General features: G+C 40.9%; 1 protein-coding gene and 1 non-coding gene across 2 annotated transcripts; both read left to right on the top strand.

Annotated features, from left to right (window-relative positions):
- The first annotated feature begins 38 nt into the window (after nucleotides 1-38).
- PTCD3 (pentatricopeptide repeat domain 3) lies at nucleotides 39-27668 on the top strand. Its single transcript, XM_020889451.2, has 24 exons — nucleotides 39-175; nucleotides 1810-1862; nucleotides 1972-2008; nucleotides 5611-5656; nucleotides 8910-8978; nucleotides 9464-9568; nucleotides 10882-11005; nucleotides 12853-12968; nucleotides 13504-13577; nucleotides 15177-15264; nucleotides 15719-15779; nucleotides 16259-16344; nucleotides 17418-17562; nucleotides 18219-18269; nucleotides 20020-20109; nucleotides 20403-20431; nucleotides 21283-21389; nucleotides 22499-22577; nucleotides 22676-22766; nucleotides 23630-23715; nucleotides 24276-24424; nucleotides 26130-26171; nucleotides 26632-26790; nucleotides 27076-27668. The coding sequence occupies exons 1-24, from the start codon at nucleotides 72-74 to the stop codon at nucleotides 27152-27154; spliced, it is 2070 nt and encodes a 689-aa protein (XP_020745110.2). The 5' UTR covers nucleotides 39-71; the 3' UTR covers nucleotides 27155-27668.
- Nucleotides 25562-25697, top strand: LOC139031756 (small nucleolar RNA SNORD94). Its single transcript, XR_011484233.1, has one exon. It is a non-coding gene; the product is annotated as a small nucleolar RNA SNORD94 (small nucleolar RNA).
- Nucleotides 27669-27892: the final 224 nt, after the last annotated feature.

Raw genomic sequence — 27892 nt, 5'->3', positions numbered from 1 at the left:
CGCCCACCTGCTACCTCCCGCCTTAAGGTGGAGGGCGTGCTTTCCCAGCATACTGTGCGAAGACGCCAAATATGGCGTCCTTGGCGTCCGCAAGGTGGCTGAGGGTCAGCCGTGGGCTTTGCGTACCGCTGACGGCTCGGTGGACAGGGCCCTGTGGACGGAGCCCTAGTAGCAGGTAAGGGAAGCTTGGAGGACGCATGAGAAAGAATCGGGATCACCTTGGTTCTTTGTATCCCCTTTCCCCCTTAGTGCTGGAGAACTAAATGCGGTGGAGTGGAATGCGCGCGCTCGTGGCAGCGCGACCCGGCAAGCCAGCACGCGGTGCGGCATGTTTTTGCGCAAGGGCTCTAAACGCGCTTTTTTGGGGTGGAGATTTCTTACTTGGCTGGTCTACGCCGGGGTTTAAACTCTCGGGGAGATTAGGATTCTTCTCTTGGGGATCCTGCATTCTAATAAGTGTGGCTATTAATCATCCCGTTCCACGTATTTTTTAAAAAAGGCAAACGTTATCCGCCCTTACTTGTTTTCTCCCACACGGGAGGAACGGGGGAATATCAGGTTTTCTCAAATTAAAGGCAGTTTACGAGTTCTCCTGGATGTTTTGGGGATGTTTGACGGAAGAAATTTTCCAAGTGTTCTTAAAAACAGGAAAGCCCAAAAGATGTGAACACAATCTGAATGAAATCGCTGTGATTGTTAAAACTTGGCACATGTATCATTTGTGTGTGTGTGTGTGTTTTCTTTTCAATACAAGCAATAGCGTTGTGGAAGTATGAAAGCCAGCAATTGCTTGTGAAAGTTGGAAATAACCTAATTTTAGATTGGATGTTTGCGTTTCCTTTGCGAGGTGATAGTAGACAAATTCCTTATGTGTAGACTGGAGCTAGTAGCAGCCATGGAAAAACAGTGAGGAATAAGTGAGTTGTGTAATTTGCAGTATACATTTTATATTAAGGCCTTCCCTCAACTCGGCTCACAAAAGAGAAAACGCTCCACCAGGTAGTGCAGAGAAGGGTTGATTTAAGAGGACACTGGAGACCAAAACCAGGAAAGGAAGTAATTTTCTATCTTAATCACATCTTGACAGTTTTCTAAAGGGTATCAGTGCTGTTTAGGAGGAAGATACTTACAAGATATATGTGATCTGTGTGGTATGTTGACCTTATTTTTTTAACGTGATAACATTTTAAAACTCATTCAGGGGTCAGTGGTTCTATATTTTGGGTTAAAAAAAGAATAACAGTTCCAAGTTTATATTAGGATACAGGTGTTTGGTACATTCCTGAGTGTTGAAGGAAGTGGAATGAAAAACCATAGTGATCTTACTTTCATAATTTGCTTTAAATGGCTTTGTCTTTTATTATCATTAGATCATTATGATCATTAGATCATCATCCATGTATAATCAGGAGCCCATTGAATCATTTCTTTTAGCCCCAGTGTTTTAGGTCTTCAGAGTTGAAAGTCCTTCATATTTCAGGTCAGCTGTTAAAATGATGTTCAAGTACTACTAAATTTTTTCTTTTTTTTCCTATGATTTTATTTAATGAGACTGCCTGATTTTAAAAATTGTTGGCCCTGTTATATCTGTATTTTGTACTTATTTTGTAATGGTTTTGAACTTGCCATTGAGGCCATGTCTTCTCAGCATACCTTGAAATGAATTATCCAATCAGTTTGATCCGTGGTAATTGGAAAATTTTGGCTCAGTTGCACATAGTTGGGGGTGAGCTGGAAAGTTCATTAATGAGTATTAGCTTTTATTTATTTATTTATTTATTTATTTATTTATTTATTTATTTATTACAGATTTTATTCTGGAAGTGCAGCTGTCCCAAAGGTTGAAGGAGCTGATATAGCAGGTATATAAAAATGTATTGAAATGACTCCATTTTTATGTTAATGCATTATACTTCTTTATAGTAGTAGTATTGGAAACTGATTTGCTTTTGTTTTATTTTTTGCATTAAGGGACTGAAGAAGTAGTCATTCCAAAAAAGAAAACTTGGTGAGTATTCAGCGTTCATTCAAAAAGTGGTTCAGTGCTTATGAGAAACGTTGTTAGCTAAGAAGCCAGTGACAGGAATAGCAATTGGAGGTAGAGAGTAGTGAGTGAATGGGGAGTGAGATTTACTTAAGAGTTAAAAAGACCTATCTGAACTAAGTTTGGGTTAATATTCACGTAGTGATGGTCAGTCATGAGTATCATTATTAGAATAATTTCTGTTTTTCTTTCTTAAGGAGGTTTCACATTGTTAGGAGACCCAAAAAAGAATTATCTTTATGATCTTTAGTAGGTAAATGGTGCAGACTGCAAAATTTAGCTTTTTTAACCCACTTGATAAATCCTTAAACAAATTGCTTTATACATAGTCAACATTTGTTGAATACGTAAGAATTAAAACTTACAAAAATTCATATAGTAATGATATTACTGAATGCATTGAAAGATCCTTCAAAAAAACTAGGTCTTTTTTGAGTATGACTTGAAGATTCAGACTCATTTTTTAAAAAAAGGCTCTCAAATTAATGATCATTGCCAAAAGGGGAGTGCGATAAATTGAACATGCAAAAAGGAAATAAAATTACCACCAATCACTGTATTCAAAGGCAAGTTACTTAATCTGTCTTTGCTATAGTAGAATGTGGGTGGTATACTACCTGCCTCAGAGGATTACATGAGCATTTCAACAGTTACTACCACATAATCAGATCTCAGTAGATGGCAGCTATTATTTTAAAGTTCTGCTGTATAACTTTTTATATATAAGTTGTATGTGGACATTTAGTTTAGTAGTGATTTGTTAGATGTACTGTTCTGTACTCTGATTTTAATTTTGAATGATTACATAGTATTTTATTGTATGGATATATTCAGATTCATTTTTACCTTCCCTAGTGGCTCAGTGGTAAAGAATCTGCCTGCCAATGCAGGAGATGTGGGTTCAATCCCTAGGTCGGGAAGATCCCCTCAAGAAGGAAATGGCAACCCACTCCAGTATTCATGCCTGGGAAATCCCATAGACAGAGGAGCCTGGCGGGCTACAGTCCATGGGGTAGCAAAGAGTCTGATATGACCCAGTAACTAAAACACAGGCCAGAGAATCAGAGCCGAGATCAGAATAGGAATATACATAAGCTTGAATGAGGCATTTCTTGAATGACATTCCTGTCCAGCACGCTTTACCAACTCATTGTGCCTCTTTCCCTTCTGACAAAGGTCCCACGGGGAATACAAGAGAGGAAGTGTATTGGGGGTGTGTTCAGATGGCCTACAGTCTAGTTAGAGTGCATATTTTGTACTTTATTGCTTCCCTGGTGGCTCAACTGGTAAAAAAAATCCACCTGCAATGCAGGAGACCTGGGTTCGATCTCTGGATTGAGAAGATCCCCTGGAGATGGGGAAGGCTACCCACTCCAGTATTCTGGCCTGGAGAATTCCCACCTAAAGAGTCGGACACAACTGAGTGACTTTGACTTTTCTTTGTTGAAAACGCTGTTTAACTGTACCTTAAAATGGGTCAGATGATTTTATTGGCATCAGAATCACCTGGGAATTTTGTTTAAAATACATGTTCCTGCAGGTAATTCTTCTGTATAAGCCCCACAAATCTGAAAAACAGTAAGGCAGGGTGGGGTGTGATCATGACCTAACTGGCGGTGGGAGACCATGCAGGCCAGCCTCTAAAAAATGCTCTTAGAATAGGAGAAATAGGGTAGTTGATATAGAGCCTTGGTTAACAGATTGAGGCCTGTTTGTTTATAGCCCATTAAGTAAGGGTTTAAAAGAAGACTTATTTCATAACACAAATTTCGGTGTCAATTAAATTTTTTTTTTCTTTTTTAGAACACAACCTCAGTCACTTAATAACTTACTATCTGTGGCTACTTTTATGCTCCAAAGGCAGAGATGAGTAGTTGTAACAGAGTCCTTCTGGCCCATAAAACCCAAAATATTTACTGTCTGTCCCCTTAGAGACAAAGTGATTGATAGAGAATCTCTAATAGAGAGATTCTGCTTTCCAGGCTCAAGAATTTGTGCTTTTAGATCAAAAAGAAACTATAAAGACTGTAAGTTCCTCTTGCCTTATTTGAAAGATGAAGCATCTTTTAAGGCTGTGAGTTCCCAGATCACAAGTGTTGTAGAAGATTTTAACAAATTGTAGAGGGTTATTCTGAGTTTTCACATACAACTGTGACAGGATAGAGTATTTTGAGCACGTTAATCAGTATTGTGTAGTTACTTTAGGGGGGGCATGGAGCCCAATTGTGATCAGTGCATAGGTGACTGGACTCATGAAAGAAATGGATGTTAAAGTTTACCACACTGGCCAGAAGAGGTGGAAAATGGATACTCAGATACATTTGTTGATAGAGCAGTCAACTGGAGCAACACACTGGAGAGAAATTTGGCAGAACCACATTTTAAAATGTGCAATACCTAATTGGTTAGCCATTCTGGAGGAACACTTGCAAATATACCCAAAGAGACATGGATGAGAGTGTTCTTTACAACTTGGGAATAACACAGTGAAATGGCCCCAATGCCCATAGTAAGGAGATGATTAAAAAATGGTTATCATACAATATAACATTTAAAGAAATTAATTAGATTTGCACATAGTAACATGGGTAATGCAAACTTATGGAACACATACCCAGAATGATGACATGCTTTTTGTTTTGTTTTTTATGGTGGTGTGTGTGCAAAAGTACCCTCTAAAGTTCTGGAAATATAAACACTAAACCTACAGTAGAGTGGGGGCAGGGGGTCACAAAATAACATCAGATATAATAGTCTAGTTTTTTTTTAATTTATTTTTTAATTGAAGGATACTTGCCTTACAGAATTTGGTTGTTTTCTGCCAGTTTTTTTTTTTTTTTTTTTTTTTCAGTATAATGTACTCACTGAGATTATTTTTAAAATAACCCTTTAAGAAACTGGTGACTGATTTGAATGTTCTTAGTGTTTTCACTTGGATTTGTTGAGTATGTTATGAAGAGTACTCACTTGATAAGACTTAAATATGCTAATGAAAGATTTAGTTAGGGAATACTGAGGAAAGAATGTCTTTCTCGCTAAAATTACATTAACTGCTATTTTAGAAAATCCAGTAGATATTGTATACATCAGGGAATTAGTCTTGACATGTAAAGTTTTGTAGATGTTTTCTCTTTTTTTCATATGTCTATTCCCATATATAGCTGAATTGGGAGTCACCAATTTAGATAATAAAGGCAGGAATATTACAGAAAGCTGCAGTAAGAATGCCGAGGAAAATGGATAGGACGTAAGATTCAGGGTTAAGAAAGTTTTATGAGATGAAGGTGGAAATTGCTAGCCCGGGGTAACAGTTTTATGGAGACCAGGCCAGAGAGGGTAGCAAACCATAGTAGGAACATGTACTAACCACCTTTGGTCAAAAGAATTGAACAGTTTTCTTATTTTCTAACTTACTATTCTAGTGACATTATTCTAGAGATCAGAACTGGCTTTACTTGAGACATGGTCTTTGTTAATGGCCAGTCCATTCTGAGAGTAGAGTCACTTGTTCACGTTGTGAGTGTGAGAAGCCCTGGTGAGGCTTAACTTGTGATTCTCATTCTTAGGGATAAAGTGGCTGTTCTTCAAGCACTTGCATCCACGGTGCACAGGGTAAGTAGGAATTTCAGGTTTTTGTATCTAATTCAGCTAATAATAAACTTAATGTTCACACCTCTTCTTTATTCACAATTTAACTGTTGTGGATCTAGAGAGTTTCATAGCACCATCTAGTCCAGACTCTTCATGAGACAAATGAGAAATCTAAAGCTTTTAAAGTGATTAGCCCAGGGCTGCTTAGGATATTAAAACCTTGACCTGGTGCCATGGTTTTTCCCCCTCCATATTCTTTCTTTTTATATTATGCCAGTGATTTTTAACCTCCTGAAGAGCTTGTTGAAATACATGTTCCTAGGGAATGGGTGGGTGTGATATGCAAGTGACCTGTAGAACCACTTTGAGAACAGTGTACCTACCCACCATACTGAAAGAAATTCAGTGATTAAGAATCTGGGTCTTGAGGCCAAATACTCTGTTTCATCTTTATCACAAAGTTACCTTTTCTCTTGATACATCAGGGAATTAGTTTTGATGTGTAAAATTGCCTACCCCTTTTCTTTTTTTTTTAATGGCTTGTATTATGAATGTTATATCAAACTTACTTTAGAAAAATACATCTGGTTGATAATCTGTTTCCTTATCTGTAAAATGGGTGTTTACTTAGAGCACCAAACATTGAGGTTTCGGGTGAGAAATAAGTTAGTACATGTGAAAGGGCTTAGGACATCACCTGGCACAAAGGACATGCTCAGTAAATACTGGCTATTTTATTATTGCTCCAGCTATCCGATTTATTTGTGAATAAATTCCTCCCTTCACAATTCAAGAGTAGGGTCTGTAGTCTTGATAGATAAGCTGAAACCATAGTATATGCCTCAGAAATAGAATTTTCAAGTTCTCTTTTTTTTTTAACCACAATATCTATGTGGATTCTCACCCTCCTTGAGGTGGTTGTCACAGATTTCCAGAACTGTTCTTCGATTGTAGGTGTTAAACTTGTGGGCCAAATACATCCTGGAAGTTTCTGAGATTGTTTTTAAAATACTGCATCTCCATATTAGCAAGATACTTAGATTTTCAGCTCACATATCCATAAATAGGCACTTGAAATGTAAACTCGGGGAAATAGACCTCAAAGATTGTTGTCAGTTTTTCAGTGAGATTGAGCCAACGCGCATTTAAATCAAAGAAGTTGTGGAATTATGTGCACAGTTGTCTGATTTGGGCTTGGGCTCATAAAATCCAGGGGACAATTATTCATTCGTTCAGGAACCACACATTCTTCCCTTAATGGTGCTTACCAGGTCATCCAAGCCACCATCATCTCTTACTCTGTTGGATTAATTACAGCAGCCTCTGTTCTCTTGATTTCCTCCACACGTTAAGCAGCCATAGTGACCCTGCTAAAACGTTGATTCACATCACTTTTCTACTCAGAACTCAAATGGCTTCTCATTTGTTATAAATTCCTCCTTTTATCTCTTTACATCTTTTCCTTGAGGTCTTCCCGGATGACACCATGTAGAATTGCATGTTTATTTCCTCTGACAGTTTGTCCTCCCTCCCTCCCTTTTCCGTAGGAGATATTTCCTTTAAATTTACTATATGTTTTACTTGCTTTGTTTTCTGGAGATTTTGTTCCCCACTAGATTGTGAGTTCTGTGGAGGATAGGATTCTGTTGTCTCCCTGGCACGTATGAGGTGCTCAGTAAATACCGAGTGAGTGAATAAGTCAGGCACTCAACTAAGCTAATGGTGGCTGGGGAAAGGGATGGTGGAGTAGGTAGAGGATTTAAGGAACTGGAGTCTGCCACAACTGATGACAGCTTGGTTGAATGGAAGTAACGGGAGAGGGTCTTTGATTGGGGTTGCAGAGTGCTTGGTATCCTTCACTGAAATGGAGACGATAAGAGGGGAGGTGACTCTGTCAGAGAAGTACAGTCGGGGGTAGATTTGGTGTGAGGCATCTGAGCTACAGGGCCAGAGTTGAGGAGTGGTTTCTCAAACCATTAAGGGCTTGGAAATCACTGAGGGGGAAAAATGTGTGGAACAAATAAGAATAAGTAAGTGAGAGAGGTCCAGCATCTGACCCAAATCTAGAGGCCCAAACAGGTATTTGATAAAGATGGTGGACAGGACAGAACCAGGCAGTGGTTGGGAATCATGGGGTAATGGTCCAAGGAAGCCATCCTAGAACTGCTTCCTCTGAGTTGTCCTTCATACCTGTCACATCTTGGTAGAGAGTGGATGCATGCGTGCTAAGTTGTTTCAGTCGTGTCCAACTCTGATCCTATGGACTGTAGCTCACTAGGCTCCTCTGTCCATAGAATTTCCCAGGCAAGAACACTGCCATACCCTCCTCCAGGGGATCTGCTCAACCCAGGGATCAAACCCGTGTCTCTTACTTCTCCTGCATTGGCAGGCGGGTTCTTTACCACTCTCGCCACCTGTGAAGCCCAGAGATCACCTGTGAACCACATGAAGTGAGCCTCAGAGGAATGTAAAGGGAATACAGGATTTGAAAGTGGTATCAGGAAGTGAGAGCCCCAAAAAGTACTGCTTTCAGGCCCTAGGTCAGAGCATCCCTGTTAAGAACCACAGGGAAGCTCTCCCCCAGAGAGTCCAGGTGAATACTTCAGGGTGCAGGGTGGCAAGGGGACTGTCAGAAGAGATTTGGGATGTAGGTTGAGTTTTTTCTGTGAAACAAAGTTGCTAGGAGGCGCAGAGAAGGGGGCTGTGAGGGAGAGGGGAGGAATAGAGGAAGTAATTCGGGGAGAGGAGGGAATATAGGAAGTAATTTGGGGGCCCTTCTAAGAGAGACTGCTGGTGCCAAAGAGTTAATCTTGCTCAGGGTTCTACCTGAAAGAACTTAAAGAAGTTTGGAACTTTGGGAAACTGGACACGGGAACACTGCTGCTGTTCCCACTTCCTGAGAGGGCCCCATAATTAGTATCCTTCATTTGAAGGAGCCTCTTGGGTGGTTAGTACCATGTGTTGAAGGGACACCCTAGTTCAGGAAACTGGTGCCCAGGCTGGTTAATTCAGAGGCTCTTGACTTTGCATTTAAAACAGTGATTTCCCTGCTGATAGAAGCCCCTAGTTAAAACCATGCATGGGGATTTGAGCCATTGTTTTCTTTAAATTGTGCATAACTGTAACCAAGTCTCCCAGAGCCTAGGGTACAGCGTAGGTATTAGTGTCTACCAACATACATATTTCTGTTTCTGTGATACATGCATAGTTAAAACTTCCACAAGGTCCTCTTAATAAAAACCCAGCTAAAGAGACTTGTTTGTCTTCTCCACAGGATACCACAGCTGCACCTTATGCATTTCAGGATGATCCTTACCTCATACCGACATCCTCTGTGGAATCTGTGAGTATTTTTATGTAACTCAGCTAGTATTATGTTTTACCTTGTTGGTTTGGGTGACAGGACTTACACGTAAGACTTATTTTACCTGTAGACACCTTTGAAAAGTTCATAGAGGCTGATAGATAAATTGGTAGATTTTCTGATTCTTTTACTTCTTTTATCAAAAAGTTTTAGAGATTGGCTGTGGAGAAGGTATTTGGTTTGGATTTTTAGTACTTAGAGATCTTTCCCACCACAGAGCAATTCACTTAATTTAAATGTGTTGTTTTTACACACCTCAAGCTGTATGTAGGATCCAACCTGAAATTATGTCACATTCAGCAGAGGTGGGTAAATAATAATGAGGTAGTTTAATTTCTAATTGGAATTCTTTGTATTACAGTGTTCTTCGGGCGGGTGGGGGAGGGCACCTTCTTGCTGAGGGTGTAACTTTGATCTAAATTATATGTAATACCAATTTACATCTATATCTTTTTCTTTAACAGCATTCATTTTTGTTGGCAAAGAAGTCTGGAGAGAATGCAGCAAAATTTATTATTAATTCGTATCCCAAATATTTTCAGAAAGACATAGCTGAGCCTCATATACCGGTAAGGAGAGGTAATTGCAATTTTTAGATACTACTATGTAAATATAAACTAAGCTGTCACAACTAACGTTTAAGTAGCCATTTGAATGCCTACAGCATTTGGGTGAAAAGTCTTTTAATGTTTATGGTTATCATTGCTCACAGTACTAACCTTTATTTAATCATTTTTAAAACTACATGTATTTGCTCTTCGTTTTATTTTCTTTATTTGGCTTCTGCAACACCAGGCTCTCAGATCTTCACCTCTGGCTTCCTTTTCTGGTTCCCTTAGTTGGTTTTCCATCCACTCCGCAAACCTTGGTGTCTTTTTCTCAGGATTCCATACTTGGTCACTCTTTTTTTTCTGACTAGAATCTTCCTGCTTCAATAACCCTTATACTCCATTTGGCATTCTTGTATGTTGGCCTCGATGTCTCTCCTTGGGAGTCCAGACGCGTTTTTCCAGTCCACTCTGTTCTGTAGTCGTGAGGAGTGAGTGCGGCGCGCCCGCTGGGTGCTCGGCATTGCGCTTCCTGTGTCACACAGTGGGCAGCCGAACGTGGGCCCTGCCTCTGAGTTAAGTAGCGGAAATGGTAACTCAGACTCACTGTGTCTAAAACTGCTTCCTCTCACATCTCCCTACTTTCTAAGCACACATACCCAGACACCCCTTGTGCTTCTCAAGCAGTAAGTCTTGGGGACAAATTAGAATGTCAGTGTGATTGTGTCCATAAAGATACTGAAATCCTGAACTAAGACAGTAACAGCAGTGGAATGACCATTTGTTGGGCCTACCCTCTCCTATGTTTCTGACTAGTAGTTACTCTTCTGTGTTTAGTTCACTTCTGCTTGAAGCCTTCCCTGGGTCCCTAAGTATTTGAATAATTTGGTGAGTGAGGTAAAATCAACATACCTTGGTAATACTGAATGTTTACAGTTAAAGAAGTTATCAAGGATGGAAGGTTTCTGTCTTTACAAACTAGGTATACTGGGGAACCTTCAACCAAGATTGAGGAGCGTAGGAAGGATGGTTTTAGCAAAGGAAAAATAGTAAGTTAAGCTTGAAATTGGGGAATTTAGTTCAATATAGGATTCTTCAAATACAGACTAAACATCTGTAATTAGGAGCTTTTAAATTTTCTGGCCCAACTTAGGAGATCTCTAAGTAATCTTATTTTGGTGACTGGAGAGGTAAAGTAAGATTACCTAAAGAGGCATTCATGTTAAAATGATAGGTACTATCTAATACATGAAGCATGAATATTATGGTGTGTAATCAAAATCTTGTTGTACTTTCCCATTGACCTGTTTCCATTTAACCATCTTATTTTCTAGTGTTTAATGCCTGAGTACTTTGAACCTCAGATTGAAGAAATAAGTGAGGCTGCTCTGCAAGAACGAATCAAGCTCAAAAAAGTCAAAGCTTCTGTGGACATATTTGATCAGCTTTTGCAAGCAGGTGACTGAGTTCATTTGAAGCCCCCACGTTCTTGTGAGGCTCCCCTGGGAATGTGGGCATGGCAGTAGGCCACAGTTGTGCACGTGATCTAGATAGTTGTGAGTACGAGTTACAAGTGCTATGCTACTTCCTCTGCTTGGTAGCTGTGTTTATATTTTTTATAGTTCAAGAAGTCCTGTTTCAAGTTCTGCTTTAGTGTCATTTTTAAATTGTGGGTAGGATAGAGTTGTTCTTGCTGGTGTGTTGTCCTCTTGTGCAGGTAGAGAAATCTTACGGCCATTCTTCCTTAGCTTCTGTTTTTAACATCAGGTTTGTTCGTGCTGTATTCACGTTTCTTTTATTCTTTTAAGTGTGTTTGAGAGGTATAAAACAGACCAGAAATAAATACTTAAAAAGGAAAGAGCACTAAGCTGCAGGATCAGAAACTTGGGTAGGTTCTGGCACTGATTAGCACTGTAGCCTTGAAAAACTCAACTCCTTTAATCCTTCTGTCTCTCAGATCCTGTGGCTATCTGAATTTGATGTGGATGAACCTCCAGGGGTATAGGTGGCAGGGCTTGTAAGCTACCATGAGATGAGAATATACCTGGGGTGACATGGAAGGTAGCAGCATTGCTTAAGTTCTGGAATATGGAGTGCTGGTCAGTGGTTTAGGATAAAAATCAGCCAAACATACAAGAGATAGAAACTGGACTGAATCACTCAATATAGTCTTGAATATGGCAAGAACCATTTGCAGAAAACTTTTAAGAATTTTGGTGTGTAGCCTGTTAAAGCATCAGGTATACAAATGAATTGCTGATGCAGATTGTCATTTAGGGAGGCTTTTCACTCTGCTTGTTGAATATGATAAACATCATTATATTAAGACTTGTCTTCCTCTGCTTTACACACTTTGTGGTGTAGGTGCATGTGGCTGTTAAGTGAACCTTACTAAAGACAGGGTCAGAGCTATAACACTCAACTCATTCAGAGTAGTGGAATGAGTTGACATACTAGGAGAGGAAATACAGAAAAGTTTACTATCAAGGCTCTAATAAGTGCCAAGCACTTTGTAGGCATTTAATTCTATAACACCTTATGAGTTGGTGTGCTGGTAGTCATTTATAAAGGAAGCTGACTGACTTCAAGTAATCTTCAGGGTCACACAGCTCTGAGATGCTATGAGGCAGTCAAGTTACACTTCATCACCTGTTTCCTCTCCACTGTGCCATTTTGTCTTTTTTAGGCTTTTAAGTTTCCTGATAGGCATTTGTATTATCAGTATATTTTCTTAAGAAAAATGCAGTTACTTTTCTTTTTAAAGCACTAAGTTATATTTCATACTTCTTCCTGTTCCCTTTTCTCCCTCTTGATAAGTGTCAAGATGGGAACATAATGTTTGGGACAGTAATTTTTAAAGGCTGCTATCTTTAGGCATGTATTTCAGCGAGGGCCTGGATCCAAGCGAAAGAGTTCGATTGTGTTTGTGGAGATGGAACTGGGCCCTGGGGGGCTACATGTCAATCATTTCCAGAGCATTCAGTTCAGAGATGATAGGTAGAATGATATGAGAGTTTCTCCGGGGGTATGAGTACATAGAATAAATGAACCCAGGGTCAAACTTGGCTCTTGTATTTGATCTCTTCTATCAGACAGCACTGTTAGGGACTGTGTGCTGTCTGCATCACTCCAGATGCTTAAGTTGATGTGGGGTGCACACTCACCCTTGGAGAATAGATGACACTGGATATGTAGCCAGGAGGGCCACACCTCATAGGAAGAGTGAAGACTTTTAATCCAGTAGGCTTTAGTTCTTTGATGTTTCAAAGTTTCTCCCCTCTACCCTTTTTTTCCCCCACCCACAGGAACCACTGTATCTCTGGAAACAACTAACAGTCTCTTGGATTTGTTGTGTTACTATGGTAACCAAGAACCCTCCACTAATTATAATTTCCAGCAACAGGAACAATCAGAAGAGTTGGTAATGATTTTTTTAAGTTTCTTTTGATAGTAATTCTTTCTCATTCCAAGGCGAGTTCTTATGCCTTATGTTAAGGTAGAGATTTGTGCTGAGGTGTGATGTAGCACAGTATGTAGCCTGGACAAAATGTGATGTGAAGGAAGAGATGGATCTTAACAATTGTTTTACCCTGGTTCCCTCCTTAAATGTATTTTGACCTTACCTGCCACATGCAGAAACCAGTGACCAGAAATGTTTGGACGGGACCCTTTTTTGTTGTTCCTTAAAGTGACAATATGTTGTGCATGGGACAGAGGGGAAAACCCCTGGCCCAGCCCTCTTGAAAATTCACACATATGTAGGCAGAGAGAAATGAGCATACTCTAGAAATTAATATTTCTTAATAAACACTGGGTCTTCTTTTTACCTTCTACCGAATCTTTATTTCCTTTGCTTTTCCAAAATTTCCTCTGCCTTACTGCTTTTGAGTAGTATAACTCGGAGAATGCTTTCTGTTGTATTCTGTTTTATATCTGTTGGTGATGGCTCATTTCAGGAAGAGGCCGCCGAAGAGGGAGATCACGTGAAGTCTAAGAAGGCAGCTGGCCATCAGCTTAGAGTTATTTGGAGGTATGTTACAGTATAATTAGAACTTTTATGGATCCGTAGGGTTGTGGAATGCTCTCCTGAAGAAGATACAACCCTGTAGTACTCTAAAATGCAATTTGTTCTTTGTGTGCAATATAAATGTCACAGTTGGTTTTCATATGTGTTTGGACCATTTTTTGTTAGATCTTTACCTCCAACCAGCTAGAGGTACAGGACTGGTGTTGATTTCTCTTCCCTCACCCCCGCCTAACTCCATGTAACCATAATGGTATGGTTGTTTTGGTAGTTTCATTAGTGGTCCTACCTTGCACTCCAGTTCAGTTCAGTTGCTCAATCCTGTCTAATTCTCTGCAACCGCATGAATCGCAGCACGCCAGGCCTCCCTGTCCATCACCAACTCCCGAAGTTTACTCAGACCCATGTCCATTGAGTCAGTGATGCCATCCAACCATCTCATCCTCTGTTGTCCCCTTCTCCTCCTGCCCCCAATCCGTCCCAGCATCAGGGTCTTTTCCAATGAGTCAACTCTTCACATGAGGTGGCCAAAGTACTGGAGTTTCGGCTTCAGCATCAGTCCTTCCAATGAACACCCAGGACTGATCTCCTTTAGGATGAACTGGTTAGATCTCCTTGCAGTCCAAGGGACTCTCAAGAGTCTTCTCCAACACCATAGTTCAAAAGCATCAATTTTTCAGCACTCAGCTTTCTTCACAGTCCAACTCTCACATCCATACATGACCACTGGAAGAACAATAGCCTTGACCAGATGGACTTTTGTTGGCAAAGTAATGTTGAACTTGCACTATATACCTCTAATTCTAAAAAGGTTCAGAATTTTTAAAATTATGTTAGAATACATGCATGCTAGGGCATAGTTCTAAATTAAGACTGCTGGCTAACAAGCAGGTATTCACTACTGAACAAAAGATAAATATCATGTAATGATTCAGAATTCAAATTAACTGAGTAAAACTATCTAAAAGAAAGGTATTTAATAAGGGTATCTGGAAAAGGAAAACTACTGTTAATATCAAAATGAAAAGAATAAAAAAATTAAACTTTCTTCAGTAGATACTAATAATTTCTTATAGTGGTTAAGAGAGGGACTTGTGAGTACCATTTTGGCCCAAATCCAGGCTCTATTTTCCAAGATGTGTTGGTAACAGAGAAAATGAAGGTGCAGCATGATTTGTATAACAGAACACATTGACTGACTGACTGAAAGAGCCAGATTATAAAAGCTAGAATAGAACAAAGGATTGCAGGACACCACATGTCTGTGGTTGCCTCTGTTAATTACATCCAGTTGAAAGGGGGTGGAGGAACTTCACTGTTTACCCTGCTGTGCAGTTTGCTTTTTGTTGACAAAGCTGAGTATATATTACACCTTTCAAGTCCTGCTTCTGCCACTTAACCAGTAAATTTTTGGACAATTTAAGGTCTTTGAGCCTCAGTTTTTCCCATTTTTAAAATGATAGTAACCAGATCTCCCTCTCTCGGTGGAAAGAATTCCTTGAAATTATATGCAGAAAATGCTTGGAACGTTGCAAATACTCCATGTGGTAGCCGTTACTGGTTTTATCTGTTTCTGCTGGTTCACGTTTACTCTCTTGTGTCTAGAGCCAAAAACCATGCTGAGAGAATCTTTGCTCTGATGCCTGAGAAAAATGCACATTCTTACTGCACAATGATTCGAGGAATGGTGAAGGTAACATTTGTTCTGGATAGTTTTATGTTTTTGTCTTCAATTTCTACTGAATTGGGGTTTCTCAGCCTCAGAACCCTTCTCACCTGGGCCACATAGTTTGTTGTCATCGGGGGTTTCCAGAGCCTTGAAGGATGTTTGGGAACTGCCTCTACCCACTTCATGTCAGTGATGCATCCTCCTATCCCCCAGTTGTGACAACGTAATTCTCAGAGTTGTTTTTTTCATTAAAATAAGATACACTTATTGAAAAAAATTGTTAGGAAAGTTTTTAAAAATTGAAATCACTGGGTTGAAGTAACAGGAATAGAAACTGTATTATACCACACTGCTCATGTAAAAAGGAAAAACACTATCCATTCTGGTCTATCCTTTTACTTCTGAGAACAGTAGATATGCAAATATTTATTAAAGACAACTTTTATGGTGTTTAATTTCCATCCTTTCCCTCTTCCAGCACCGAGCTCATACACAGGCATTAAGCTTGTACACTGAACTATTAAACAACAGACTCCGTGGTGAGTTGTGTTTGGAGAATTCCCCTCTGTCCTTCCTTTCCTTCTCTTGTGTGGGCGTGTGTGCGTGCTCAGTCATTTCCCAGCTCTGCGACCTCATGGACTGTAGCTTGTCAGGCTCCTCTGTCAATGGGATTTCCCAGGCAAGAATACTGAAATTGGTTGCCATTTCCATCTCCAGGGGATCTTCCCAACCCAGGGATTGAACCCACATCTCCTGCATTGGCTGGTGAATTCTTTACCTCTGCATCACCTCTGCATTCTTACCTCTGCACCATTTATATCAGCAGTCTATAAAATCATAGGATTTTACCTTAATGATTTGCTCATTCTTAATCTTTTCCTGTGATGTTGGTGATTGAAGCGAGAATCCAGAGCCAGAGAAAAGAATGGTTTTCTACTTTTGTGGGCTCATGTGCATGAACACTTGGCCTTTAATCACCAACCCCAAATTTTGTTAAAGTAGTTTTTTTCTTTTATAGCTGATGTGCACACTTTCAATTCATTGATTGAAGCAACAGCATTGGTGGTGAATGAGAAATTTGAAGAAAAGTGGAATAATATATTGGTAAGGAGGAACCCTCACTTCGGCTACTAATAGGCCAAAATATCCTTTGCTCGGAGTCCTGAAATGCAGGAGATGCGAGTTCGATCCCTGGGTCGGGAAGATCTCCTGGAGAAGGAAATGGCAACCCACTCTAGTATTCTTGCCTGGGAAATGCTATGAACAGGAGAGTCTGGTGGGCTACAGTCCATGGGGTTACAAGAGTTGTACATGACTTACCTGCTACACCACCACCACCCACCATCCTTTGCTAGGAGTACCTGGGATGGAGAGAGCATTCACTGAGCATCTTTGTGGTGGTCACTACTGGGCACTCCACTTGTGGTGACCTGTTCACGCCCTTCTAGCAACCCTTAGTTTAAGTAGCTGTGACCCAAGCATACAGCTAGAATCCAGGAAGACCAGTTTGCTATATTATATTCATTTATTCCCTTATAATCGTGTTTTTTTTTTAATTAAAATAAGACATGCATTGAAGAAAACTACTAGAAAAGTTTTTAAAAATTGAAGTCACAGTAACAAAGTAACAGAAATAGAAACCACACTGTACCGTTCATTGTTGTCCAGTCACTCAGTTGTGTCCAACTCGTTGCAGCCTCATGTACTGTAGCCCACCATTCTCCTCTGTCCATGGGATTCTCCAGGCCAGAATACTAGAGTGGACTGCCATTTCTTTCTCCAGGGAATCTTCCCGACCCAGGGATCAAACCCACATGTCCTACATTGGCAGCTGGGTTCTTTACCACTGAGCCACCAGGGAAGTGCACACCATACCATACTGCTTGTGTATAAAGGAAAAAACCAGTCTGTTCTAGTCTCTTCTTTTGTTTCAATCTTAGACTCACTAGGCCGCTAAAGACAGTTGGACACTGACATCACGTGGGGATTAGTGACTGTTGAAAAGGCCTTGTTCTCTCAGGGGCACTAGATAATTCTTAAGTGGGGGGCTTATTTATTAATCTGCTTTAAATGTATGCAGAGAGCCCAATTCTTTTAGTGTGTTCTGTTAGTTTATTGGACAAATTACCCACCAGGCATTAAAAAAAAAATAATACTCTTGCTTTTGATTCAACTAGGACCTACTGAAACAAATGGTTGCACAGAACGTGAAGCCCAATCTACAGACTTTTAACACTATTCTCAAATGCCTCCGAAGATTTTATGCATTTGGAAAATTGCCAGCCTTACAGACCTTCCGGGAAATGAAAGCCGTCGGGATAGGTGAGAGTGTATCCTCATGTCCCTCTCTGAAGGCAGTGCTGACCTGAGGTCCAGGCAATCAAAAGAGAGACTAAACTTTCCTGTGCTGTTTACATAATATGGTAGGAATTTCCTTTCCACCATTTCACACTTTTTAATTATGTATATTTAGTATAATGGGAGCTCTATCATCCTTTTTGCTGTTTATAGCAAATTACACTCAGGATTTTAGATACTTTTTAATGGATTTCTTGATTCAGGGGAGAATTGTTCACTTACAGTTGGCTGGTTTTAAAATCTTGTGGCATTTTCTGGTATAATTAAGTATTTGAACCCAATTGTGTGCTAGTATATTGTGTGCTTTTCAGTATTTATGTTATTGAATCAGTTCACTTCAGTAGCCTTTAGTGTTCTTAAATGAAACTCACAGAATATTGACTGTAATGTTTTAGTAATAGGTGTCTGGACTTTCTAAGAGGAATTTTATCTCTTTGACACCTTTCTACCTTTAGAGTAATCATATCAGCTGGGAAATGTCTTTGTTCAGAAGAACAGAATGCATCTTCTACTTAAGTAACACCATTAATGTTTTTATTCACTATACCTCAGTAAGCTATATTTCGTATAGCTGTGTTTGACTTTTTTTTTTCTTTTTTCTATGTACCTGGTAACATAAGAACCCTCGCTTGCAACATACCATTATATTATTCAGCTGTTTTATCAACATGGTATGTATGTCATTATGTTATTTATTTAGAGATTAGGCTAACTTCACTGCCAATGAATTAAGATTGGATAATAGAATTGTCTACCGCCTGAGCAAAAAGTTACTGTTGAGGGTAGTGTCATCTTTTTGTGATGTAAAACTTAAGTCGGAGTGGAGGAAGATCATTAAGTGTACTAACAGGGGCAGTGTATGGTTTTTGGCCAGAAGGTACTTGAGTTTGGGATTCCTTTTGCCCTGCAGAACTGCTGTCTAACACAGTAGCCACTTAGCCACACATGGCTAATTTAATTAAATTCCTTCCTAGCATTAGTGCTCAGTAGCCACTTGGGACTTCTGACTGCACTGTCAGTGATGCAATTATAGAACACTTCCATCTTTGCAGGAAGCTGTTGGATAGTGCTGCTCCACAGTAAGCCTTAACATTATTTTGAAGCCTCATGGGAGAACTTCAAGGCTCCATTTGTTACCTAATTTTAGGTCAGCTGTGCTCTGTTGAATGGGTTTTGGAGCAGGGCACACCTGAGTTGAAATTTTATCTCTACCATTTACCAGATGTGTGGGAAGGGACTGGATATCTTACCTGAGTGATGACATCACAATGTAATGAATTATGTATAGTGCCCTGTTCATGCGTGGAAGGCATGTAGTAAGCACTCACAGTCTGTAGGTTCTTAGTCATTTGCCCCAACCTGAGAAACAACCCTGGGTTTAGAAATGGCAGTTCCAGTCTTTCTCTCCTGTAATGGGCTTTTTGTGTGAAAACAATAGAAAACCTTTATTTTGGAAGGGTAGTCTTGCAAAATTCACAATCTCACACATAGGGAAGTAGGAGCAGTTAATGTATGTGCTGCCGAAGTGAGCACAGTAGGAGCAGTTAATGACTTTATCTTGAAAACAGGTGAACCGTTTCCACAGTAATTTTGTCATATAAAATTTTACTAAACTTCGGTGGTGGTGTACTAAAACTAAGTAATTCTCACCCTAAAGCCTGTTCCATTGCAACATCACACATCACCCTGGCTAACTAAAGTCCCTAGTGCTTGTGCTTCCTAAGTAACACCCAGGGTCACAGGGGTAGGAATGTCAGTGTGACTTAGGGATATAAATTGACTGTCTGTAATAATAATTGCTAGGAATTTACCCAAAGGAAAAAGCCTAAAATAATGAAGAGATGATACATATAAAATAGGTTATTAGGATAGTAGAATAATTAGAACTGTAACAAATGTAAACATCCTTGAAGAACTTCACAAGTACATCTATGCTGTCACTGAAACTATATTATCACTTACAAGTGGATAGGTGGGGAAGGGAATATGGATAAATAATGTGAAACATTTAATTGGAAATGTCATCGATGGATTTTAATTCTATAGTTTTCTGTTTCTTGGCTCTCATCCTGGTCATATTTAAAAGGAGCACAAATGTTTATTAGCAGAAAACATACTTCTTTTCTAAGTATGCAGGCTTGGTGAAGGTGTCAGTCTGTCTCCCATTTCAGTTCAAGTCTGCCTTGTGAGGACTAAGAAGGAGGGGCCGAGTCTGTTGGGAGCACTGTAACTGACCCAGGCCTTGGGGAGAACTGCATTCAGCAGAGGGTGCACTCATTCATCTCATGGGGCTGTGCCTGGCCAGCTCCATGGCTTGGGTGGAGGAATGAGAAAGGCAGCCTTAGGACTAGTTCTGCCTACCCCATGGTTGTGCAGGAAGTGGGCTCCTCAGAAAACCCCATTGCCTTTTTTTTTCTGCAGAAAGCCCTTCAAAAGGATCATCCCTCATCATCTATGATATCATGGATGAAATAATGGGAAAGAAGTTTTCTCCACAGGACCCCGATGACGGTACGTGCAGAAATTGCTGGCGTAAGACAGACAGCCTCTTTCCCTGACTGCTGGGTTATAGAGCCTTATGATGAGGATGACGTTTGATTTAGTTTAGTCATCTTTGGGTGATTATTCTGAGAAAGCACCGTGTCAGTGGCTTGTGCTGTATGTTGCTTCTCCTTATGTTTTCATTTTTTAGATTTGTCCTACACCTTACCAGTTTCATTGACAGGATTTTTAATTAATGTTACTGACCTGAAAACATACTTTATGCATAGTAACCAAGGCTCTTCTGAACTTTGATTTTTCAGATATGTTTTTTCAGTCAGCCATGAGGGTTGTAAGTACCATTTCTTGCTTAAAACCTTTTTTTCCCCCTCTTTTATCCATTTCCTAAATTCGTCATTGGTGGTTGGGAGGACTCTCCCTGATTCTTTCACTTCCTAACTCTTAACTTGTTTTCATGTCATTAGTCCTAATTTTTTATTCCTCTAAAATCTCTGCAAAATCACAGCATTCCTACCCTGTGTTGATTGTGTTTGTTCTTTTTTCATATCTTTCTTCAGATAAGGTTTCAGAATATTTCATATTTGCCTGTTGCTAACTTATTAGATTGATGGTTATGTCTAATTTTGTTTTTTCAGCTTATCATGCTAATCATAGGAAAAATTTTCAAGCAGTTTCAGAATGAATTTAGCAGTTTTATTCCCTGAGGATAATTGCTTCACAACTTAGTGTGTATCTTTCCATGTTCTTTCCTCTGGGTATTCAGACATGCATGTCCACACTCATTTCCATGGTATCTTGTTTATTGATGGCAGTATAGTATTTCATAGAAGGGAATGACTTCTCCTTGGGTGGGTTTTGGAGTTATTTCATGGGGACTTTTGCCAGCATAGTGATGCTAGAGATAGCACTCCATCTGTCTTGTGCATGGCATCCCAAGTGTTTTTGTCTAATACTAAATAAAGGTGTAATTACTAGATGAACATTATTTTGTTTTAAATTTAACCGAACTTGGTGATTTGATCCCCACCTCCAATTTCTTATAACTCATTTGCTGTCAATCAGTAATATGTTAAATCAGTATACGTGTTTCCCCAGGTATCTACCGTTTTGCTTTATGTAATGAGCCACCTTTGGCTGATAAGGATCACTGAGTGATGGTTATTACTGCTTTTACATTTTCAGTGCTCTTCTCTCAGAGATCTAGAGCTTGCTTACCAGGTCCATGGCCTTTTAAACACAGGAGACAACCGGAAATTCATTGGTCCTGATCCTCGGCGTAATTTTTATTAGTAAGTGCATTGGAAATGTATCCTTTGCATTAACGGAGCACCTGTATGCAGCCAGTAGTCAGTTCTGCAGGTGGGAGACTTGGCAGCCTTATTTTAGATAGCATGATCCTGACTTAACAATATGAGTTAGTTGAAAACTTGGAAGGTTCAGTGGTAAAACTGATTTGTCAACACTTGGTAGATCAAACAGTGATAAAACTGATTTGTCAGACTGAGGTATCCACTGTGTATCTTTTAAGCTATTTGTAACTTTAAATCCATGTATATTTTCCTTGTGCTGTTCTATGCTTATTTGCTCAGTCCTGTTAGACTCTTTGTGACCCCGTGGACTGTAGCCTGCAGGACTCCTCTCCATGAGGGTTCTCCAGGCCAAATACTGGAATGGGTTGCCATGCCCTCCTCCAGGGCATCTGGTTTTCCAACCCAGGATTGAACCAGGTCTTCCGCATTGCAGGTGGATTCTTTACCCTCTGAGCCACCAGGGAAGTCCAAGAATACTGAAGTAGGTAGCCTAACCCTTCTCAAGGGGATGTTCCCAATCCAGGAGTCGAAATGGGGTTTCCTACATTGCAGGCGGAATCTTTACCAGCTGATCTACTCAGGAACCCACACCCTCCTATTTTATATTTTCGAATTCATAGCAGGGTGAATCCCTAAAGTTTTCATCTTAGCCTCTTTTGTTTTTAAAGATGTTAGAGCCCAAGGAGACTCCTTACATGGGTTTGCTTTTAGGCAGATAAAAACAAGAATGTAAGGAGGCAGCCTGTTGAAAGGTGTGTGGTGGTTCTCTTCCATGTGTTCAAATCCTCTCTTCACACTGAACACTGGTTGAGTAGTATCCTCACTCCTCTCCACCATGAGCTGAGAGTGTATAAACCAGTTGAAGATACCAGTGACCAGTTGAAGATAAGAAAGTGTCAAACTGGAAAGTCCAAAAAGCACAGTTAGCATCTCCTGAGTCATACATTGATCTGTGTCACTTGAAATTGTAACTTATAAATTGTCTTTAAATTCTATGTAATATGTCATTATATGACTGTGCTGTAATGTAATCATTCCCCTACCAGGTAGGGATTTCAGACTAAATGTGTTTTCTTTCTCCATCACAGTTCCAAGTTCTTTAGTTTGCTTTGTCTAATGGAACAAATTGATGTCACCTTGAAATGGTATAAGGACCTAATACCTTCGGTAAGATGATTCATGACTTAACATTTATCATTGTAGATGTTTGTGGGTGTCTTTGCTGAGTAATACTTTAAAAATGTATTTGTATTTTTCTTAACCAGGTCTTCTTTCCCCATTCCCAAACGTTAATAGATCTTCTCCAAGCATTAGACGTAGCCAATCGGCTAGAAATGATTCCTCAGATCTGGAAAGGTCAGTTTCAGTTTGTGTGTCCCGACCCATCTTACTCTGTTGTCTTAGGTTTTGATTCACAAGTGTGTTAATGTGGTTAGGGAAGAAAGCTTCTATTTTTTCACTAAATTAAACTGTAGTTGAAGTCACCTTCAGGGTGACTTGCTTGTGTTTCATATTGGATTGCATGAGAAACAGTGGGGTGGAAAGGACTTCAGTTGGTTCCTTTGTGACCAGAAAAGGCTGGGTTTTGTGCACTTGTGTTAGTTACATGGGTCACCCAGAATCTCAACCTGCAAAGCCTGTGCCATTCATTCCTCTGGACTGTGATGCATCTGTGTGTTTCAGTAGCTAACAGTGATATTGGTGATAGTATGGTTTCTGAGGAACAGCCATGACTGGGTTTGTGTGTGTGGTTTATGCATGTAAACTGACTGCAGAAGATGCTGTAGCTCACCCTCTAGGTGACTGTGATCGTAAAACGTGTTCCTGTTTGCCTCAAGTTGACATGAGACACTGAGACCATAGCCCTGCCGTCCTGCCTTACAGGACTGCTCTGATGATAATGTATGAGGAGCACTGATGATTCCCATGTGCTGTAAAACCACGGGGAGCGGGGGTCTGCTTGAGTGTGGCCTACATGCTGTTAGCAATTGCCCAGCAGCCAGTTACTGGCGCTGGCCTTCACTACTCTCTTGTCCTTTTCCTACCGTGAATCATGCTGGTTTCTAGAATCCTGGAATACATGTCAGCAATGAATTTTCTTATTTTCTTCTCCCTTCCTCCGCCCCAGTAGGGATGACTGCTGACAGTGGACAAAGGTCAGAGAATGTTGGTTTTAAATGATGGTGATCACTTCTCACTCTGTTCCTTTTTGTTTCAAGATAGTAAAGAATATGGGCATACTTATCGCAGTGACCTAAAAGAAGAGATTCTGATGCTCATGGCAAGGGATCAGCACCCACCAGAGGTAGGCTTGTTTTGCTCTCATTGTTAGATATACACTAGCCAGCGTATCCTCTAATACTGAGGACTTGGGGAGGGCAATTCTCATGGTTTCATTTCTGTGGAGAATTCTGCTATCTAAACCCAGATTTAAATCTACGCATCTGACTTCCCTGGCAGTCCAGTGGTTAAGACTCTGCACTTCCATAACAGGGGGCCCAAGTTAAGATATTGGATGTGTGTGGTGTGGCTGAAAGCATAAAAAAGACACATCTCAACATAACCAATTAGAATACCTTTCCTTCCTTTTTCTTTCCTTTTTTATCTTTAAAGAGAAAACCCATGGTTGGATTTGAAATATGTGGCTAAACAAATTATCACATCAAGGTCGGGTGCTTTGCCTTTTTTTGTTGTTGTTAATATGTATCACTATGTGCTGTACATGCGATGTGTTCAAATGGTAAAATGCAGTGTCAGAAATTATAACGGTCCTGTGGAGTCTCCTGTTCTCAAATTGACATAAAACTAGTGAGGCAGTTGTGACTCAAAACTAGTGAGGCAGTTCTGACTCTCGGGGCCTCTCAGCTGCAGGCGGCATTTGCTGACTGTGCTGCAGACATCAAATCGACTTACGAAAGCCAGGATGCCAGACAGACTGCTCCAGAGTGGCCGGCCAGTTCTCTGAACTACATAGCCATCCTCTTCTTAAGGGCTGGGAGAACCCAGGAAGCCTGGTGAGTACACGAAGCACCACACGTGTCACTGGAAGCATCTCTAATATGTCTGTGTGATGTGTGGTTTCTCAGGAGACAATTGAGTTTCTACATAATGAGGTGTTTTTTGGTTTTGCTTTTTAAATTTTGGCTATGCTGGGTCTTCGTTGCTGCATCGCTTTTCTCCAGTTGCAGAAAATGGGGCTCCTCGTGGTGCACAGACTTACTGCAGTGGCTTCTTGTCGCGGAGTGTGGGCTCTCGGGCTTCAGTAGTTGTGGCTCCTGGGCTCTAGAGCACAAGTTCAGTAGTTGTGATGCATGGCATGTGGAATCCTCCCAGACCAGGGATCGAACCCATGTCTCCTGCATTGGCAGGCAGATTCTTTACCACTGAGCCACCAGGGAAGCCCTGTAATCAGTTTTCTATGGGAACGCACAAATACTACTAAAAGCAAACTTGGGAAAGAAGAATCAGTGTTGCGTGTTTAAGAGAGGATGTGGTTCAGTGGGCTCAGTCTCTTTATTTTCATTTTCTGTATCTCTCTTCACCTAAATAGAACACAGTGACCAGAGAATCTTAATTTTGAGAGTGTTTTGGGCATTGATATCTCATTTATGGATGGTTTCCCCACACCCACAGCCCCAGCTTAAAATGTGGGCTGTATACTGGGACTTGAGGAAAGTGGCATTTACCAGTATCAACTAAACCTAGCCTTGACTAGAACCCATCTTTGGTTTGTGCCACTGTATTCTGTGTGTTCGTGCTGGCACTTTGTTCTCATACTCACTTCTAGTGTTTAATTGTGAGTGGAGATCTTATGCATATTCATTTTTCCAAAAGAGACGTCAACAAAGGCATACTTGGTTGGGGTGGTCATAGTTGCGTGGTTCCACTGTGTTATTTTGGATGTAAATGTTAGTTCTGAGGGCCAGTGAGGGGGTAGTTGTGTATGGTTGTTCCCAAGAGAGGACCTTATTTTGAACATAGGACTGTCAGTCCAAGGTGTGGGTGTTCACTCTCTCTAGGAAAAGCTGGTGGAGGCTTTGCTGCCTCAACTGGTCTTGACTGGTGGTGAATCACAGCCTGCTGCACAGTGCTGACCTGTGATGCTCGGAGTCGTTGACTCGGGCAGGTTGACACACATTCTTGTTGTGAATCAGGCTGTGATGATTGGCGCAGGGGTACGGACCTCAGCTGATGATGGGAGCTGAGTGTATGTGCTTCTCCTTCATCCTGCATGTGGCAGGATGCTGGTGAGCACTTACATGAAACTTGTGCCTTAATCTGAGCCTGCTCTTCATAACATCAGTTTAAGACACACTGGACTCAAACGCTGGATCATAAAAGACAGAAGAGATTGTACATTATTTGCCAGCCTCCTTTCCCACTGCCCACGTGATACATTCCCTCCTTGGGGGTACTGAAGTGATCCTCTAGAGGAGGGTGAACCCCAGCAATTCTCAATGCTCATAACAAAACATATTTGCCTGGGCAGTGTGTAATGTTCACACATGAAGTTGGAGAAGAGGGTTGAGGCACCTGGAGTGATTCTCATGTAGAGATGGAGCTGGGAGCTGGGAGCCTACAGACATACGTCTTTAGGAGCTTCCACTGTAGGTGGGAGGACGACATTTAGTGTCTGCATCTGGGAAAATAGCTCTGGTTACTTGATTTCCATCTGTTCTGTTACTATTCCTAATCTCTTTCCTGTCTCATCTTGAACAGGAAAATGCTGGGGCTTTTCAGGAAACATAATAAGATCCCCAGGTAAGTTCAAGTCAACCGGCCTGCCTGCATACATCCTAGATTAGCCATGTGGGTTTCACTCTTACAGGGTGGGGGGCGGTGTGGAATTTTCTCATGTACCTCAGTGGTGGCAGTTGGGCACTTTTCTGTTAGGCAAGCAAATGGACAGTCACTCCCACCATCTAAGGCATCCTGAGGCAAGTGCAGTTTTCTTAGTCTGTGCTCAGTGATCACAACATGTTGTTAATACACTGTGGATAGATCCACATGAAGGCATGCTGAATCATGTTGAAGATGGTAAATTTGATGCTGAAGATGTTGAGGATGAAGGCATGTTGAATTAACAGTATTCATTATCTCATTAGCCCTTTAAACTTCATGTAACTCTCTCCAAAGCTACTGATCTTTGTAAGATACTAGATTCTGTATGTAAATCTGTGAGGGGTGTAGTTGGCAGATGTTGACATTTTGCCTTTTACAGGAATGAGTTGCTGAATGAGTTTATGGATAGTGCCAAAGCATCCAGCAGCCCTGCCCAGGCCATTGAGGTCGTTAACCTGGCAAATTCCTTCAGCTTGCCTATTTGTGAGGGTCTCACCCAGAGGTTAATTGCTGACTTCAGCCTCAGCCAAGAACAGAAGTAAGTGGGCTCTTGGGCTCTGTGTCATCACCATGAAGAAAAGTTAAAGATGGAGCAGTCCATCTGTCTGCCCATTCACATGTCTGTAGCTTTCTAGCCCTGAATTCCTTTTCTTTGCAGAAAGTCAGGATGTGTTGGTTTAATGATCTTTTTTGTCATATGAGTCAGGGAGGCCTATATGTTGACTTAATGGATCTTGTCCTCTGTTGCTATAGTGGAGCTGTAGAGACCCCCAGCCCCTAAGCCTACATTTCAGTGTGACCCTCCTGTTTATGTTTCTTACAGGGAAGCCCTGGGAGACCTAACCACAATGACCAGTGACAGCGACAGTGACAGTGATAGCAATATCAGCGAAGGCAAATAAGAAGTGGGTGAATCAGGAGCAGCTGTGACCAAGCACAGCTGTGATTACACCGGATACCTGAGATGTTGGTATCTGAAGAAAACAGGGTACAGATTTGGTGAACCTTGAAATACAGTTGATACATACTGGCTTATTTAGGTTAGATTCCTAGGCTAAGCCTCCATGTGAGGGTTACCACGTGAACAGAAGCGCCCCTGTCCTCATTTCTTTGGACACATGGTGAGGGATGCGGCTCATCTGAGCTCCGCACACCTGCAGCCCATTTGCCCTGCCTTGTTGTGGACTGTACCCTTTGTTGGCTGATGCTGTGGCAGTGGCACTTCCTCCAATTCAGAGAAAGGGTCTAAAGGAAGTGTTTGTGCAGTTTCATCACATTGATACTGGGTCAGTAGTATCCCAAGTTCAGGGATGTTTGTATGTGGAACATGGTGCATCTGAGAACTGAACAATTACAGGACTTTAGGCTGCACAGCTGGGAAAATGAAGGCTGTAAATAAATATTGTAACTAAGGTATGTATGTGTGTGTTTGCCTTCTTTCTGTATACCCCAGTCTCAGAGTGGGCTTGGGGCTTACACAAGTGTGTCCTCTCTCCCTTTCTCTCTGAGTGCTGGCACCTTCCTCAGGTGTGCTCTACTTCCAGTGATCTGAATGAAGGCTTCTGATGAGAGAACTGAAGTGTTTCCTTGACATGATTGCCTGTTGCTGGTAATCATATCATCATGTAAGTGTACCTGGT

Source organism: Odocoileus virginianus, chromosome 2 (genome assembly GCF_023699985.2).
Source record: "Odocoileus virginianus isolate 20LAN1187 ecotype Illinois chromosome 2, Ovbor_1.2, whole genome shotgun sequence".
NCBI classification, from domain to species: domain Eukaryota; kingdom Metazoa; phylum Chordata; class Mammalia; order Artiodactyla; family Cervidae; genus Odocoileus; species Odocoileus virginianus.
Note: the sequence above shows the minus strand (reverse complement) of the source record. Positions and strands in the feature narration are given on the sequence as shown.